This window comes from Muntiacus reevesi, chromosome 12 (assembly GCF_963930625.1).
Source record: "Muntiacus reevesi chromosome 12, mMunRee1.1, whole genome shotgun sequence".
NCBI lineage: Eukaryota > Metazoa > Chordata > Mammalia > Artiodactyla > Cervidae > Muntiacus > Muntiacus reevesi.
In genome coordinates, this window is record NC_089260.1 from 48,478,345 (window position 1) to 48,493,196 (window position 14,852).

Below are 14,852 nucleotides of genomic sequence, written 5' to 3' on the forward strand. Positions count from 1 at the left end.
TTATTCATTTATACTTTTCATGCATGTATTTATTTGTACTTAGCCACTCAGTCATGTCCTACTCTTTATGGCCCCATGGACCATATAGTCTGCCAGGTCATGGAATTTTCCAGGCAAGAATACTGACATGGGTTACCACTTCCTTTTCGAGGGGATCTTGCCCACCTAGGGGTAGATCCTGCATCTCCTGCATTGCAGGTGGATTCTTTTACTGCTGACCAACAGGAAAGCCAGTGTAAATTGTCCTAAAATTGGTGTAATTTGTCCTAAAATTAAGACTGCATTAAGTTTCTTGTGGAAGACTTCTCTAATCCTTGATCCACATCAGCTTTGTTATATACTCTCATGGAACCATCCTTTTTTCCTTTAGATCTCCTTAGCTTATCAGTAATTATACACTCATTTTTGTCATCATTTGATTAATTCTTATCTCCTCCATTAGGTTACATGAGATCAGTGACCATGGTTTGCTTAGAATTGTACCCCCAGAACCTACCATAATGCTTGGAACAGAAATGAATAATGGCATGAAGCATTCACTTTCATTAAATGATTAATATGAATTCTATGCTCAAATTAATCTATTTCCCTGCACCACAACTTCCCTTGTTTTGTTTGTTGTTTAATATGTATCTTTTAAACCTTACTAAATCTAATTCTTTATAAGTTAACCTCTTTAAATGGCACAAAATTTGTATTTACAGATATGTATCAATTAGGGAAAGAAATGGCATTAAAGAAAAAAGACATTAGTGAAAGAAATGGCAATCCACTCCAGTATTCTTGCCTGGAAAATCCCATGGACAGCAGAGCCTGGCAGGTTACAGTCCATGGAGGTCACAAGGGCCAGATGCAACTTAGTGACTAAACCACTACCACCATCAGTAGACATAGATACAGAAATCAGTTCAGTTCAGTCACTCAGTCATGTCCAACTCTTTGAGACCCCATGGACTGCAGCACGCCAGGCTTCCCTGTCTATCACCTACTCCCGGAGTTCATGTCCATTGAGTCGGTGATGCCATCCAACAATCTCATCCTCTATTGTCCCCTTCTCCTCCCACCTTCACTCTTTCCCAGTATCAGGGTCTTTTCCAATGAGTCAGTTCTTCACATCAGATGGTCAAAGTATTGGAGCTTCAGCATCAGTCCTTCCAATGAATATACAGGACTGATTTCCTTTAGGGCTGGCTGGTTTGATTTCCTTTAGGGCTGTCTGGTTTGATCTCCTTGCTGTCCAAGGGACTTTCAAGAGTCTTCTCCAACACTACAGTTCGAAAGTATCAGTTCTTTGGCACTCAGCTTTCTTTATGGTCCAACTCTCACATCCATACTTGACTACTGGAAAAACCATAGCTTTGATTATACAGACCTTTGTCAGTAAAGTAATGTCTCTGCTTTTTAATATTCTCTCTAGGTTTATCATAGCTTTTCTTCCAAGAAGCAAGCATCTTTTAATTTCATGGCTGCAATCATCATCTGCAGTGATTTTGGAGCCCAAGAAAATAAACTCTCTCACTGTTTCCATTGTTTCCCCATCTATTTGCCATGAAGTGATGGGACCAGATGCCATGATCTTTGTTTTCTGATTATTGAGTTTTAAGCCAACTTTTTCACTCTCCTCTTTCACTTTCATCAAGAGGCTCTTTAGTTCTTCACTTTCTGCCATAAGGGTGGTGTCATCTGCATATCTGAGGTTATTGATATTTCTCCCTGCAGTCTTGATTCTAGCTTGTACTTTATCTAGCCTGGCATTTCGCATGGTGTTCTCTGCATACAAGTGAAATAAGCAAGGTGACAATATGCAGCCTTGACGTACTTCTTTCCCTATTTGGAACAAACCTGTTGTTCCATGTTCAGTTCTAACTATTGCTTCTTGACCTGCATACAGATTTCTCAGGAGGCAGGTCAGGTGGTCTGGTATGCCCATCTCTTTAAGAATTTTCCACAGTTTATTTTGATCCACACCATCAAAGGCATTTGCATAGTCAATGAAGCAGAAATAGATGTTTCTCTCTAACTCTCTTGCTTTTTCTATGATCCAACAGATGATGGCCATTTGATCTCTGGTTCCTCTGCCTTTTCTAAGTCCAGTTTAAACACCTGGAAGTTCTCATTTTCGGTACTTATGAAGCCTGGCTTGGAGAATTTTGAGCATTACTTTGCTAGCTTGTGAGATGAGAGCAATTGTGCAGTAGTTTGAGTATTCTTTGGCATTGCCATTCTTTGGGATTGGAATGAAAACTGACCTTTTCCAGTTCTGTGGCCAGTGCTGAGTTTTCCAAATTTGCTGGCATATTGAGTGCAGCACTTTCACAGCATCATCTTTTAGGATCTGAAATAGCTCAGCTGGTATTCCATCATGGTGAGAGATGAATATACATATCTGTAGATATGTATATTCATATCTCACAGTATAATAAGTATTCAAAAGTAAATAGGTATTGGGTGAATGAGTGAGTGTGGAAAAAATCATTGATCATAGTGATTCTCGATCCCAGGAATAATCAAAATAGATGCTGCATGAAGAATGAAGAGGATCAAGTTAGTTCAACTTGATCAAGTTAGATAGCGTTCAACTAAGAAGAAGAAATAAGAGGATCTGTTACAGGAGAAGGGAAGTTCTTACTGACCTGGAGGATCACTCTGGCATAGCCTCATCTACTCTTCTTTTCAGTGGAAGGTTTTAGAACTCAGGAAGCAAATTAGTGCTTGATAGAAATTAATTTCAATTTATTTTGTGAGCTTGAATCATCACTTTGCCTTGTAAATATTTACAATTCTTCTATTAGCCATGCACTCCCCTGACATTTAAACTTTATTCATAAGCACCTCTGTTATGACCTGTAATTGCTGATAAACATGGGTAAAAGCACCACGTATTGGGGTTGCCACAGATTGCTATGGAAATGACAATCTTTCCTGCCTTTTGTGAAAACACCATTTGCCTCACTTCGGTCTAGACTGAGGCAACTCACCTCTTCAGAGGTGAAAGACAATCTCCAGAAAGTTCCATGTGAAGTTGAATGAAACAGAAGAATCAACTGAGTCCTTGCTACCTTGGGAACCAAGATTTTGGTACCTTGTCTACAAGGAGAAATTAAGCTCATCCATGGACAAAGAGACCCAGGTGCTAATGTACAAATGATTCATTCTGATTCTGTGGTTCTCTGAGGACTTAAGAAAGAGCTCAGTCTTTGTCTAATTTCTCCTCCAGTTGGCCAACTATATGGTAGGCTCTTGTGCCATAAACACCAGAGAGACCAATCAGCCTTTTTTTTGGCCATCTTGTTTGTTTTTATTTAACTTCACATGTGTGAAGTTAGTACACATGTAGTAACTTCACATCAGTGTACACATCAGTGTAAATAAAAACTAACATTTAAATTACAGATGAGATTATGAATACTCAAGAATTAGATTCTCTAAATTGCCCAGCCAGCTCTATTTTCTAGTTTCCCATTCACTATTGTCTGTCTCCTCCTTCACCAGCTTCATAACTCAAAAATGTTGGTTCAGAGATGCTGCTTAAATTAGGCAAGAGGGAAAAACATGTCTGTTTAAAGCTACAGCAAATATGAGAAAGATCGGTAAATGCTTAACCATTCTGGGTGTATCTGAACTTTAAAAGATTAGCTCAAGTAAGTTTTCTTCAGACAGCATGAAAAAGGGGGAGTAAAGACTTTTAGCCAGTGGGAGAATGGGGGAAATCTTTCTTAATCTTATGAAACCCAGTTGGGATCAAGTGACATGACCCAGCTATGGGAAAATTGGATTAAATAAGGCTTAGACTTCAAACTCCTTGGAATTATGGTGGCTGAGATGGTAAAGAATCTGCCTGAAATGATCTGAGCTTGATCCCTAGGTTAGGAAGATCCCCTGGAGAAGGAAATGGCAACCCACTCCAGTATTCTTGCCTGGAGAATCCCATGGACAGAGGAGCTACAGTCCATAGGGTCACAAAGAGTTGGACATGACTGAGTGATTCACACTTTTTTTCACTTTTTCAGACTTCACACTGTTAGGAGTTATCACATTCTGTAATACCAAAAGAAGATTTATCTCATAAGGAAGGCCCTGGATAAGACTCATGGCACAAACCTGAAACTACCACAACATTGTTAATTGGCTACACCCCCAATACAAAGTAAAAAGTTCAAAGTTTGAAAAAAAAAGACTCAAAACATGAGTCTCATTCCGTGATGTGACACTTTTGACATGGTATGGAAACTCACCTTATGCGAGATAAATGGTTTTTGAACAGTAGCACCAAATAGCAGGATAATTTCAGACTTTTAAGGATAATGAGAGTATCTGTCCATTCATAATAGTACCTGGTACTTTCATTGTGCTTTTCCACAAAGGGCTCCATGCACTTTGAAAAAGTAATCTCTTCAAAAAATTTCAGTGAGGCAAGAGCTTTGGTACGTTGTGGATTTACACAGTAGAAACCTTCCTCTTGTCATACTCCGTGATGTCCTTTGAGAGAGCTGGGGGCTCCAATTTATCAGGTAACTAACGAAGCATGATTGTACTCATAATGCAGGAAAAACAATGATATGGGGAAAGGAGATGGTTTATTCTCAGAAAAGTTCTAGGATAAAGATTTCTAAATAGACCCAGAAAGAGATTGAGAGAGATCTGTGAGGCTTCTGTCTATGATATCTCTTAAAAATAAAGAGCTAAAGATGCTGATAATTTCCCATCCAACTCTGTAACCCCTCTTTGAGAACATTATCACTTCTCCTTCCCATAGAGTTGAATCCCACAGTCCTTGCTAAGTGGTAGTGGGGATTTGTGATTCCAGATCTCTAGTCTGAGCCAGGCATACATGGGTGAGCATCTGACCTAGCTGAGTCCATTAGCTACTTGCTCAGGAATTGAGAATTGGGACCTAGCAAAGCTGAAAAGTGGATAAGAACCAAAATAGTTCTCCTTTCCCCACCTCTGTCTACCTTTATGGAACTATGGAAAACATTCTGTTTCCTTCTCTGAGAAGCTCTAAGTTGGTTTAAAAAGGAATCCCTGATGGAAAACAACCTAAATATCCATTGACAGAGAAATGATTCATTCACCATACGGCTATATAGCACTGTGAAAACAATGAAACTTCTTTATGAACTGATCATTTCTTAGAATGATCTCCAAGATATATTAGAAAAGAATACAACACACAAGATAGGAATGATAGTACACCACCATTTGTGTAACAAGAAAGGGAAAATTTAACATACTTAGACCATTTACATTTAATAGAATTACTAATGCATGTCTGTCATTTTACTATTTGATTTCTGCTTGTTTCCTCTATTTCTCATTTCTCCATTTCCCTTTCTTGTCTTCCTGGGGGTTATTTGAACATTTTTAATAATTCCATCTTGATTTACTTGTAGTTTTTTTGGAGTGTATTAATTTGTCTACTCTTTTTAGTGGTTGAGACATATTTATCGTAGTCTACTGATAACAGTGTTTTACCAATTTGAGTGATGTGCAGAAGCTTTACTCTCATTTAGATCCCATTATCCTCTCCACTTTAAATGTCATTGTCTTGAATATCAGACGGTGCTATAAAATTTTTATGGGTTTCTCAGGTAGCTCAGACAGTAAAGAATCTGCCTGCAATGCAGGAGACCTGGGTTTGATCTCTGGGTTGGGAAGATCTCCTGTAGGAGGGGATGGCAACCCACTCCAGTATTCTTGCCTGAAGAATCACATGAAGAGAGGAGCCTGGCAAACTACAGTCCATGGGGTTGCAAAGAGTTGGACATGACTGAATGACTAAGAACACATAATTTTTATACCAATCATCATATATAATTTAAAAAACTTATGAGAAGGATAGTCAATTGTATTTACCCATATTTCCGTAGACCCTGGGGTTGCAAACAGTCAGACTGAGTGACTGAACAACAATATTTCTGTGTCCTTCACGTTCTTTCTTCCTTTCAGATCCAAGATTCCTTCTTTTATCATTTTCTTTCTTTTGAAGAACACCCTTTAGCCATTCTTTGAGTAGATCTGCTAGTGATTAATTGTTTTAGTTTTCCTTAATCTGAGAATGTCTTTCTTTCCCCCTAATTCCTGAAGTATAGAATGGGAAAGACTAGAGACCTCTTCAAGAAAATTAGAGATACCAAGGGTATATTTCATGCAAAAATGGGCACAATAAATGGCAGAAATGATATGGACCTAACAGAAGCAGAAGATCTCAAGAAGAGGTGGCAAGAATACACAGAAGAACTGTCCAAAAGAGATTTTCATGACCCAGATAATCACAATGGTATGATTACTCACCTAGAGCCAGACATCCTGGAATGTAAAGTCAAGTGGGCCTTAGGAAGCATCACTACGAACAAAGCCAGTAGAGGTGATGGAATTCCAGTTGAGCTCTTACAAATAAAAGATGATATTGTGAAAGTGCTGCACTCAATATGCCAGCAAATTTGGAAAACTCAGCAGTGGCCACAGGACTGGAAAAGGTCAGCTTTCATTCCAATCCCAAAGAAAGGCAATGCCAAAGAATGCTCAAACTACCACACAGTTGCATTTATCTCACACACTAGTAAAATAATGCTCAAAATTCTCCAAGCCAGGCTTCAACATCACATGAACCATGGACTTGCAGATGTTCAAGCTGGATTTAGAAAAGGTAGAGGAACCAGAAATCAAATTGCCAATATCTGTTGGATAATCAAAAAAGCAAGAGAGTTCAAAAAAAAATTTACTTCTGCTTTATTGATTATGCCAAACAAACTGTGGAAAATTCTTCAAGAGCTGGGATAACCAGACCACCTGACCTACCTCTTGAGAAATCTGTATGCAGGTCGGGAAGCAACAGTTAGAACTGGACATGGAACAACAGACTGGTTCCAAACAGGAAAAGGAGTACGTCAAGCCTGTATATTGTCACCCTGCTTATTTAACTTATATGCAGAGTACATCATGAGAAACACTGGGCTGGAAGAAGCACAAGCTGTAATCAAGATTGCGGGAGAAATATCAATAACCTCAGATATGCAGATGACACCACCCTTATGGCAGAGAGTGAAGAGGAACTAAAAAGCCTCTTGATGAAAGTGAAAGAGGAGAGTGAAAAGGTTGGCTTAAAAGTCAACATTCAGAAAACTAAGATCATGGCATCTGGTCCCATCACTTCATGGGAAATAGATGGGGAAACAGTGGAAACAGTGAGAGACTTTATTTTCTTGGGCTCCAAAATCACTGCAGATGGTGATGGTTGCAGCCATGAAATTAAAAGACACTTGCTCCCTGGAAGAAAAACTATGGCCAACCTAGACAGCATATTAAAAAGCAGAGACATTACTTTGCCAACAAAGGTCCATATAGTCAAGGCTATGGTTTTTCCAGTAGTCATGTATGGATGTGAGAGTTGGACTGTAAAGAAAGCTGAGCACTGAAGAATTGATTCTTTTGAACTGTGGTGTTGGAGAAGAATCTTGAGAGTCCCTTGGACTGCAAGGAGATCCAACCAACCCATCCTAAAGGAAATCAGTCCTGGGTGTTCACTGAAAGGACTGATGCTGAAGCTGAAACTCCAGTGCTTTGGCCACCTGATTTGAAGAGCTGATTCATTTGAAAAGACCCTGATGCTGGGAAAGATCGAAGGTGGGAGGATAAGAGGATGACAGAGGATGAGATGACTGGATGGCATCACCGACTCAATGGACTTGAGTTTGAGTAAGCTCCGGGAGTTGGTGATGGACAGGGAAACCTTGCCAACTGCAGTTCATGGGGTCGCAGAGTTTGACACGACTGAGCAACTGAACTGACTGACTGATAGTTTCTCCAGACATAGAATTCACAGTTCTTTAAGCATTTGAAAACTGTCGTATCACTTCTTTCTGGTCACTAATGTTTCAGATGAGAAATCTGCTGTCATTTGAATTACTGTTCCCATATAGGTATTATGTCGTTTCTGTCTGATTTTAAGATATTTTCTTTGTCTTTAGTTTTCAAAGGTTTAATTATGATGTATCTTGGTATGAATTTGTTTAGATTTATTCTATTTGAGATGTACTTAACCTCTTGATTTCTAGGTTTGTATATTTTGCCAAATTTGGAGAATTTTCAGTCATTATTTCTTTGAATACTCATTCCATTCCACTCTTTCTCCTCTCCTTCTAGGACACCAGTGCTATAAAATTTGGGTCTTTTGTTAATGAAAGTTTCCTGTGACTGTTTGTTTTCAGTTTATTTTCTTTCTGCTGTTCAGGTTACATATATTCCATTGATCTGTCCTCTGCTGATTCTGTTCTCTGTTATCCCACCCTACTACTAAGCCCATCCAGTAAGTTGTATTATTTCTATAACTTTTCAGTTCTTTAATTTCTGTTTGGTTCTTTTTTTTTTTTTTATTACTTCTATTTCTTTGCTGAGATTTCTTTTTTTTTTTTTTTACTTGGTTCAAGAGAATTTGCAATTGCTTATTGAATCTCTTTTGATGGTTACTCTAGGATGCCTAGATAATTCCAATAACTGGTTCATCTCTGTGTGGGAGTAAGGTGGTTATCTTTTCTCATGCAAGTTGGGATTTCCTTCTTTCCTTGTATACAATAAGTGATTTTAATCTAGACACTTTGGCTATTGTGTTATGAGACTCTGGTTTCTTTCTTTTTTTTTTTTTTAAACACTTTAGTTTTAAAAAATTATTTATTTATTTATTATTTTTGGCTGTGCTGGGTCTTTGTTGCTGTCCGGGCTTTTTTTCTAGCTGCGGGGAACAGGTGCTACTCCCTGGGTGCCGTGTGCAGGCTTCTCATTGCTGTGGCTTCTCTTGTGCAGCACCAGCTCTACAGTAATTGCCATACACTCACTCAGCAGTTGTGGCTCGTGGTCTCCAGGGCACGGGCTCAGTAGTTGTGATGCATGGGCTTACGTGCCCTGTGACATGTGGGATCTTCCCAGCCCAGGGATCAAACCGGAGTCCCCTGCACTGCAAGGCAGATCGTTAACCACGGGACCACCAGGGAAGCCCCTCTGGGTCCTATTTAAATTTTTTACTTTAACAGACAGTCACTTTCTTAGAGTTTAGCTTGCAGGTCCTAGCCTACTTTTGTGGTCGGTGGTTCCAATGACAGTCTAATTTTCAGAACCTATGGTGTTGTTTTGGTCAGCTTGGTCTGTCTCCTGCCTCCGGGGCCGCTGCTGGTGCTTGTTGGTTCTAGATGAAGAAGTGAAAGGGGCCTCCCCAGGCTGGGTGCCTTGGTGTCTTTAGGTGGGGAAAGAGAACCCCCAGGGGCAAGGACAAAAACACTTCCTGGGCTGGTGTTTGTTGCAGCAGAATCCCTGGGTGGTGATTTCCCCTGTAAAGTGGGGTCTCTGGTGAGAGAGGGGAGTCTCAGGCGGGTGGGAAAGTCCTCTGTCTGGCTGTTGTTAGGGAGACATTCAGTGGGTCCTCCTGGCCGTTTCTGTGGGGATTGCCTGGAGCTGTTGGCAGGGCTCCCATCCAGTTTGGAGGAAGTGAAGGACCACCTGGCTGCCTTCCATTGATACGGCGGGTGTCGGGAAAGGCCAGGCCCGCCTTACCTTTGCTTAGATGTGGAGTCAGCAGAGGCCTCATCATAGTGTTGTTCCTTTGTTCCTGCGGTCCCTAACTAATTCACCTTTTCTTCTTCCTTCTACCTTTCGAAGGTTCTCTTTTTTTGTCTCTCGAGTTATTTCCAAAGCTTTTTGTCATGGTTAGCACAAGGAACTAGACCAGAAGCTCTCTATATATGCTTATATAGGCATAAGATCTCTCTGTAGAAGGGTACACAAGGAATTGTTTTCCCAGGGTAGGGAATCTGGGGGACATGAGGTAGGAAGGAGACTTTTTTCTTGCATACCTGTTTATGTATTCTTCCCTGATGGCTCAGACAGGAAAGCATCTGCCTGCAATGTAGGGGACCTAGATTTGATCCCTGGGTCAGGCAGATCCTCTGGAGAAGGGCATGGCAACCCACTCCTGTATTCTTGCCTGGAGAATTCTACGGACAGAGGAGCCTGGTGGGCTACAGTTCATGGAGTCACAAAAAGTCTGACACGACTGAGCAACTAACACTTTCATTTTACGTGATCTCATGTTAATCAGGTGAATATATTATGTATTCAAAAACAAAGTAAAATTTCTAGCTCAATCTTATTCAAGAGCACAACCAAGGATTACAACAGAGGTGAAGCAGCATATAGATTCAACAGTTGGTAATTTTATTAAGCTTCACTGACTTTTAATTTCACTGTATTGTCACTGCTTTGATCCAGATCCCTGAATATAAGAATACTATTCTCAGTGGATTTTTCAGCCTGCTCATACATTTTGAATAACTAGCAGAATACAAATATGTAATTTAGTTAGAAGGAGAGACTTTTGGCAGCATACTAGTATCCTAATCAGCTGAAAAAATAATATTTGTATGACATTAAAACAAAATTAATAGGAAGACACTGATTACATGAAGAGACTTTAGGTTGTAATGATTAAACTTGCAAACTACTCAGCATAATTAGTGCCTTAATTAGGAGATGACCTGAAATTTCAGTTTACAAAATAAAGGCAATTAAAAGTCACATTTGTAAAGTGAGCTCTAGAACTTACAGTTAGACATCACTTTTTTCTCATTTTGGGAAGCATCTTTGTAGGTATTATACTTATTGTGCATTTACTTTGATTCATAGTCTCACCCCCCGCACAATGTCTCAGCCCAGAGCCTTAAACGTCAAGTTTAATGACCTTCACCAAGGACATCTACACACAGGAAGCCGGACAGCTTCCAGCCACACTCCTGGGCAGCTCTGGGGTTCAATGAAATGGCAAAGACTTGTCTAGCATATTAAGTGAAGTAAACTAGAAGTTTTATGTTGACTTTGATTGAAATATACCATTTCACAGAACTTTTTGGGCCCAAAGGGCAGTTTTCACAGCTGTCATTTATTTTTCAACATGTGCTTCTTGAAGGCATTTCAGGTCCCACAGCTTACCACATGGTGTAGGTTCTAATCCAAAGTCAAAGAATTTTCCATCAGTAGATAAAAATGGAGAATCCAATAAATTTTGGTGGGCTAGTGATTTAGGAAAAATATAATTTGGAATCCTACCTTCATTTCTCATGCCAAAATAAACTCCAAATGGATCAAAGATTGAATATAAAAGCAAAATTATAAATATACTATAAGAAGATAATGGTTAAATATTTTTATAATATTATAGTAGAGAGAGGCTTTTTAGCCACCACAGATTATGCAAAAGCTATAAGGGAAATGACTAATAAATTTGCCTACTTAAAGATTTTAAACTTCCATACAGCAAAAAAAAAAAGAAAAACTTTTCCTAATTCAAGGCCAAATTAAGAAGTGACTGATTAAAATCTGAAACTTTCATTTGTCTTTTGATTCATTTTTCTTCTGAAGGCACAGTTTTATTTTTCAGTAAGTTAGGAAATAATTGGAAATATGCATTACCATTTATGTACAAGGATATTAAGTATAGGGTAAATTAAAATAATTTATGTGTTAAAAGATAGCTCATGGGACTCTGGTGGTCCAGTGGCTGTCTGCACTCCCAGTGCAGGGGGCCCAGGTTCAACCCCTGGTCAGGGAACTAGATCCCACATGCCACAACTAAGACCCAATGCAGCCAAATAAATAAGTTAAAATATTTTTTTAATGGCTCATTAATTAAGTTACAGAGTAGCCTAGGCTACAGGCATTAAAAATCACAATATTAAACAGCACCTATATTCATGATAGATCCTTTTTAAAAAGAAAGCTAATTAGTTGGTGGGAGTATAAATTTGTATAGCCACTGTGAAAAACAGTATGGAAATTTCTTAGAAAACTAAAAATAGAACTGCCATATGACCCTGTAATTTCACTCCTGGGTATGTATCCAAAAAAAAAACAACCTCTAATTCAAAAAATACTTGCACCCAGTATAGGGGTGGGAGAGTGGGAGGTACAAACTGTTGAATTTAAGTTAGGCAATATGTATTGTACAACACAGGGAATATCACCAATATGTAGTAATTGTAAATGGAAAGTAATCTTTAAAAATTGTATAAAAATAAAAAATAGAACAGAGAAAAAATATGTTTTTCTAAAATATAAAAGGCATGAATCTGGAAAAAATTTTAAGAATGAAAAAATATAATAAACTAGTGAATATAATACAAAAGAAGCAGACTCACAGATACAGAGAACAAACTAGTGGTTACCAGAAACCAAGAGGGGGGACAATGTAGGGGTTGTATTATCTAGATTTTTTCTTTTAAAGACTGGAAGAAAAAATTCAGTGATCGTCAGGAGAGGTAAAATTATGGATAAATGTTATTATTTTCATTTTTAGTAATTTCCAAATTTTGCAAAACAATTATACTTAATCCTTTTTTAAATTCCTTGATGCTTTTAAGAAAAAGTTATTTCAGTTTTTCCCAAAAACAGCTGAGTTGAAACTAGATCAGATATGAAAGATCAAAATGGAAGACTTGAAAAGCATAGCACAATACAGCAATTGCAAGAAACCCCCCTTTATGTTTTTAAAATCCTCTGCCATATTTGGTGGTGCTATCTCATGTCAGTTAACCACAACTCCTGGTCATTGGTGGTGTCTGTCTGTCTGTCTCTCTCTCTCTAATAACACAGGCCTAGAACACAAGACTACCTTTCCAGCATCACAGGAGAGTTCTTTCATAAAATCAGCATCATCCTTCTATGTTCCCAACTGCTCAGCTGTAGAACAGGGAATGGAACTTGAGTTTCAAAGCTCTGATTACCAGGCCTCAGCAGGAAGCTTATGTCTCTGAAACTCACCAATCACAACATAGCTATCACTAGTAGTACAGGAAATGCCATCATTGAACTTCCTGTGTACCTGTAGGTCTTCTTAATTTCTTCATCTGATGCTCCTTTATGCAGACCAAGAATTTCATACAGACCTTTTCCAGATGTTGACATTGTCCGCTGTCGTTGGTTAGGTATGTCACATGCCATTTTCTCAAACTGCAAAACCAAAGAGGGAGATGGCTGTGAAGGTTATGCATGCCAGATCTCTAAAGAGAAGATAGTTTGTTTCTGAAGTCAGCTGCAAAAGGAGGGGAGAAAAGGATTAGGAAAGCCAACACTAGAACTTCAGGTCAGGGTCCTAAGGGCAACACGCAGTCATGCAAATAGAATATGGCTTTGTCCACATGGCTAAATAGAAGCAAGATGTTATCTAAATAGCCAGCTAACTTACAATTGTTAAAAACTGATCCTCCCAGGTCAGGCATATGTAGATTGTTTTCTGTCAAGATTTTTTTGGTTAGAATTTGTCCTTTTTAAAATATCTTTTCCAAATGTAGCCAACAACAGAAATAATCATCTACTTTACTTTGACACTATTGGCATAGCCATTGTTAAAGTGTGAGTTCTTAAACAAAAAACTAAAACCCAACATTTTGTAAGTATCAAAAACAAAACAAAACACAATGCTCCTAGTCTCATCTGAGAGCCTGGTTAGACCATCTCTGCAACTATGGGGTACCGAGTCCCCCCACAGTGCTCATGGGTTTATATCCAAGATAGCTCCTCTCCCTGTGGTCTATATAGAGGGGTTGTGCTGCCCAAGTCCCATGAAGCCGCCTTTTGCTGTGTTCTGGCTGTGGGGGAAGCATGGAGAAGCAAGCACGCTGGGGCATTCCTGCATCCACCATGTCATCTCACCAAACCTAATGTCTTCACTCGGAACACAAGGACAATAAAGCCCACATCATAAGACTGTCTTAAGGATTTAGAAATAATGCAGATAATATACTGAGGACATATTGACTTTAAAGAACTACTTCTATTAAAGGAGGCACAGTGTAGAATTCAGAGTGTGCACAGCATTCTGACTATCGATCTGAATATAGGTCTTGCCATGACCAGCTACATGACTATCCCTATCTATAAACTGGAGACCAAAAAAGTACTTAAATTCATAGAGCTGTCATAAGAATTAAATGAGTTAATGTATTTAAAAGATACCAATGTTCATAGCAGCATTATTCATAAAAGATAAATGAACATGTGGTATATACATACAATGCAATATTATTCAGCTATAAAAAGAAATGAAATTCTGACATATGCTACAATAAAATGAACCTTGAAAACATCAAGTGAAATAAGCCAGTCACAAAAGGACAAATAGTGTATATGATTCCCTTATATGAATACCTAGAACAGGCAATGGTAATGGTTAAATATCACAAAGATTTTACTTCATGTCATTGAATTGTGCACTTTAAAACAAAATAGTAAACTTTGTTATATTTTATCACAAAAACAAAACAAGAAAAAAAAACTACTTAGATTGCAAGCTCTTCTGACTAGAAGTTCCTTGAAAATTATTGTCTGTCTTCCGGCTTTGGGCTTTGTGCATCAAGTGCTGTAAGAGTGAATAAATGTGGATGAATGAACATGCCAGGGCTCAGGAGATGGTGTCAGGGCTGGGGAGACTCTCATGTTCAACACAAGGACCCCCTGGTGACCACAGTGAAGCTGCAGACCCAAACAGGCACATCCCAGGGTGGGCTTGGTTGAAGCCAGCCTTCAAGCTCTGCTCCCACCAGACTAGACTGAACCAACACAGATAAGAACAGAGCCTTCTGGATGTTGCCTGGTGGGTTCCAGTGATCTTAGAGGCCCTTGAGATTCCAACATGGCACAATGAGCACTTGTGGTCCTAAGTAATTCAATTAAGAACAGTGTGAAAACTTCAAAATGTGTTTGTGAGCATCTAGCTTCTTGAGAGGAGAAAAGGAAGCCAGTCCTGAAGAAAGTCAGACCTCAGGCAAAAATCCGGTAGACCCCAAGGCACTGAGGAAAAAACTGACTAA

General features: G+C 39.0%; 1 protein-coding gene across 1 annotated transcript in view; it reads right to left on the reverse strand.

Annotated features, from left to right (window-relative positions):
• DNAJC5B (DnaJ heat shock protein family (Hsp40) member C5 beta) overlaps window positions 1–12,984 on the reverse strand; it is a 51,553-nt gene extending 38,569 nt beyond the window's left edge. Inside the window, exon 1 of the mRNA XM_065903473.1 lies at window positions 12,866–12,984. Coding sequence (XP_065759545.1) covers window positions 12,866–12,984 — 119 coding nt within the window. The remainder of the gene's footprint in view (window positions 1–12,865) is intronic.
• Between the last annotated feature and the right edge of the window lie 1,868 nt (window positions 12,985–14,852).